The sequence below is a fragment of the Henckelia pumila genome, chromosome 3 (assembly GCF_033568475.1).
Source record: "Henckelia pumila isolate YLH828 chromosome 3, ASM3356847v2, whole genome shotgun sequence".
Taxonomy (NCBI): Eukaryota; Viridiplantae; Streptophyta; class Magnoliopsida; order Lamiales; family Gesneriaceae; genus Henckelia; species Henckelia pumila.
Window position 1 is genome coordinate 155,802,256 of NC_133122.1, and position 3,328 is coordinate 155,805,583.

The window sequence follows — 3,328 nt, forward strand, 5'->3', positions numbered from 1 at the left end:
ATTATACACGAATCGAGTGTGCAGACGCGACTAGTAAATATAAAAGCAAAAAAGTAAAAGATTTTACATGATCTCAGAGTCATATATATTTATCAACTTATTAGATAGGTGTAATTAATCTATTATTTTATCCCGTTCTTGTACGCTCACAACACGGCCACACAAATTAACTGATTAAAACATATGCATCCCCCCTTTTCTCGCCATTCATTATTGAATTCTCACCACGATCATGTGCAAATACTAGTTGAATAGTCCTCTTTGAATCGATTAAAAATCAGTGAATTCCGAACGCAATTTATTCCGCGGAAAAAGAGAGCACGGATGGCTCTTTCTCAACTTGTTTTTAATTGACAAAATGAATAGTGAAAAAATTGAATATTGCACGACAAAAATAACAATCTCCAAAAGAAAAATATAAAATGGATATTCTGCAAAATAACTAATTAAATTCGAGTCATGCTCATATCATAGTACTGATGTGACCACCAATTGGTATAGAGGATAAAAAAAAATTATTGAATGTCAATGTTTGGTTTAAGTTATGCAAAAGATTAGAATTATTATTGTGTATTTTTCATCATCTCATCAATGGGCCAATCGACATCTAGCTATATAGGTAGAGTTTGAAAATTGATTTAAAAAAAGTGACTATATATGAACTTTTCCTTACAAAGTTTTCAAACTTTTACGAAGAAAAGTGCATAATCACTTTTATATATTTAAGCTTCCGTTGGGACATGCATTTATAAAATATTTTTATAAAAGTATTTTTTTTAAAAAAAATTATAAAATATTTTAATTTTTTTTAAAGAATAAATATGTGTTTGTACAACTATTCTATAAAAAAACATTTTAACATTTCAAAAGTAATGTTGTTTATATTTGCCTTCCGATCCATATTTTTCTTCTCAAAACACCTCTCATGAAGTATTCTTTAAAAACTATACTTATAGAACACTTTTTAAACAATATTTTTCAAAAATCTTATCCAAACACATACTTTATGTTTTTTGCACTTATAAAACACTAAAAATATTTTATAGTACATGTCCAAACGGAACCTAAGTATTTACAAACACTATCATAATAGTGTTCGATATCACTATTGATGAGAATACACAGTATACACTATTAACCTCTTTACCTTTTACAAAAAATAAAAATAATAGGGAAAACTACAATTTTGGTCTTATATGTTTGTCACTTTGCGATTTCGGTCCTCTATATTTTCATATTTGAGTTTTAGTTATGTATGTTCTGATTATTGACAATTTGAATCATTTTTATTTGAAAATTTTTACATGGCACTATAAACACGTCAGTTTCAAATCAGCATTGTATTGGTATTACATCAGCACAAAAAAACAATTTTTCCAAAATAATATTCAGCTTTTGAATAATCTAGAAGTACTCCTGTCAAATTAAGTTCACAATTGTGATCAATTAAAAGTGAAAGACCTAGACAACGTGCGGGGACCGTTAACTGGGTTTCAAATTAAAGAGCAGAAGTACGTGGCTATAAATAGGACAGTATTTCTGTGTATTAGCACACAAAACATCGCCCACATTTCTATAAGATCAAACATATATACAACTAGCTATCATCAATTTCATACATCTTCCGATGGCCATCGAACGAGCTATACTATTGGCACTTATTGCAACTAGTTTAATCTCCGTGGCGTCCGCCATTTCTGGATCTGCAACTTATTATACTGTTTATGTTCGTAAGTACTTTTTTTTTTTGAATGTCTACCTTCGAAAATAACAGAGGTTTTAACTGCATTGCACCTCAATAATATTTAAAATAACAATTAAATGAATAACAGATTTGCTAGAAATTCCAAAATTTTGACGTGGGATATTATCATATTGCATGTTTAAAGATATATATACACACTTGTTCGTGTTAGGGTTCAACTGAGAGTATCATCATATATAATTGTTCGAGCTAGCTTTTTGTATACATAATAGTAAACTCGTCGTACATGATTGCAGCATCTGCATGCTATGGATATCAAGACCAGGGCGTACTGGTAGCAGCTGCTAATAGAGCCCTTTACAACAATGGCGCCGCATGTGGGAAATTCTATAATGTCCGATGCACCGGACGGACCAACCTAGGCGTACTACAGCCTTGCAAGAACGGTGTGGTACGTGTTAAAATCGTCGATCTTTGCCCTGGATGCGGCGATAATCAGCTTGACCTTTCTCAACAAGCTTTCTCCACAATCGCAGACCTTAACGCTGGAAGGATCCTAATTGATTATACCCCGTAAGTTGCTAGTCTAATTCTCTAATAATATTAGATTGGTGTGTACTTTGAATTTGGATCATTGTTCACGTAATTTTAAGATATAATATATCACTGTAAAATAATATTTTGATTAATTAAAGATGAATTATATAATAAGTATTTTGAGTATTAGGCTAAGAATTCGATCGATAAGTTTTCAAAAAGTTACGTAGGAAAGTACTCCATCGCCAATTTATGTTTAATATTTTTTTTATGACGATGGATCTGCTATCACTACTCTTCATTAGATAATATTAGATAAACTCCGAACTAATACATGCAGTTACTTTTGAACCGTGCAAAAAACAAATTTGTCAGCAATATTAGATTTGTTTTGTTTGTTTTGTTTTTTTTTTTTAATGTTATATCGGTGCTTTGTTAATTGTTAAATCCTTCAACTTTTTTAAAAATAGTTTTTAGTATAATTTCATTTTGATGAGTTTCATTTTCTTTATTCATGATATTTGTTTTGTATTAAACTGCAGGGCCTAATATGGGAGCAACTGCAAGAGCAACCAATTAAAATTCAAGTTGCCCAGAATAAATTTTACTGTATTGCATGTTTCCTCCCGGAATCAACATATATACGTCCCGCATGTTAAATAAATGAAGATAGAAGTCAGAACTGTCTTCGCCTTGTAACACTTTATTGATGAATAAAATAAATAAGTCAAATCATAGTTAATATGCACTTGACTTCCATTTATGCATGGTAGCAAATAGTTTTAAAATTAGAAAAAAATCAAATATATATATATATATGTATATATATATATATATTTGATTTTTTTCTAATCATTGAGATGTCAAAATGGGCCAGTGAGGCAGAAAGATTCACAACCCAACCCAAAATATCCATCTATTTTAGGTTGCGAGACGAGCAACCCGACAACTTACATATATGGCGGGGACGGGTTGACCCTTCATTTGGTGGATTGCAAATTGGCAATCCAATCCGCTTATTTTGTATGGCGGAATGGGCCAACCCTACGAATCCTACCCTTTTGATACCTTTTATTGACACACATG

At 31.1% G+C, this 3,328-nt stretch overlaps 1 protein-coding gene across 1 annotated transcript; it reads left to right on the forward strand.

Annotated features, from left to right (window-relative positions):
• The first annotated feature begins 1,554 nt into the window (after positions 1 to 1,554).
• LOC140892615 (EG45-like domain containing protein) lies at positions 1,555 to 2,986 on the forward strand. The gene is made up of 3 exons (XM_073301559.1): positions 1,555 to 1,730; positions 2,002 to 2,278; positions 2,785 to 2,986. Exons 1-3 carry the CDS (start codon positions 1,628 to 1,630, stop codon positions 2,789 to 2,791), a joined length of 387 nt encoding a protein of 128 aa, XP_073157660.1. The 5' UTR covers positions 1,555 to 1,627; the 3' UTR covers positions 2,792 to 2,986.
• Positions 2,987 to 3,328: the final 342 nt, after the last annotated feature.

Excerpts from the sequence above, each read along its gene's own strand:
- LOC140892615 (XM_073301559.1), top strand. The coding sequence starts at position 1,628 with ATGGCCATCGAACGAGCTATACTATTGGCACTTATTGCAACTAGTTTA. Across the intron at positions 1,731-2,001 it reads TTATTATACTGTTTATGTTC|CATCTGCATGCTATGGATAT; the intron begins GTAAGTACTTTT and ends ACATGATTGCAG.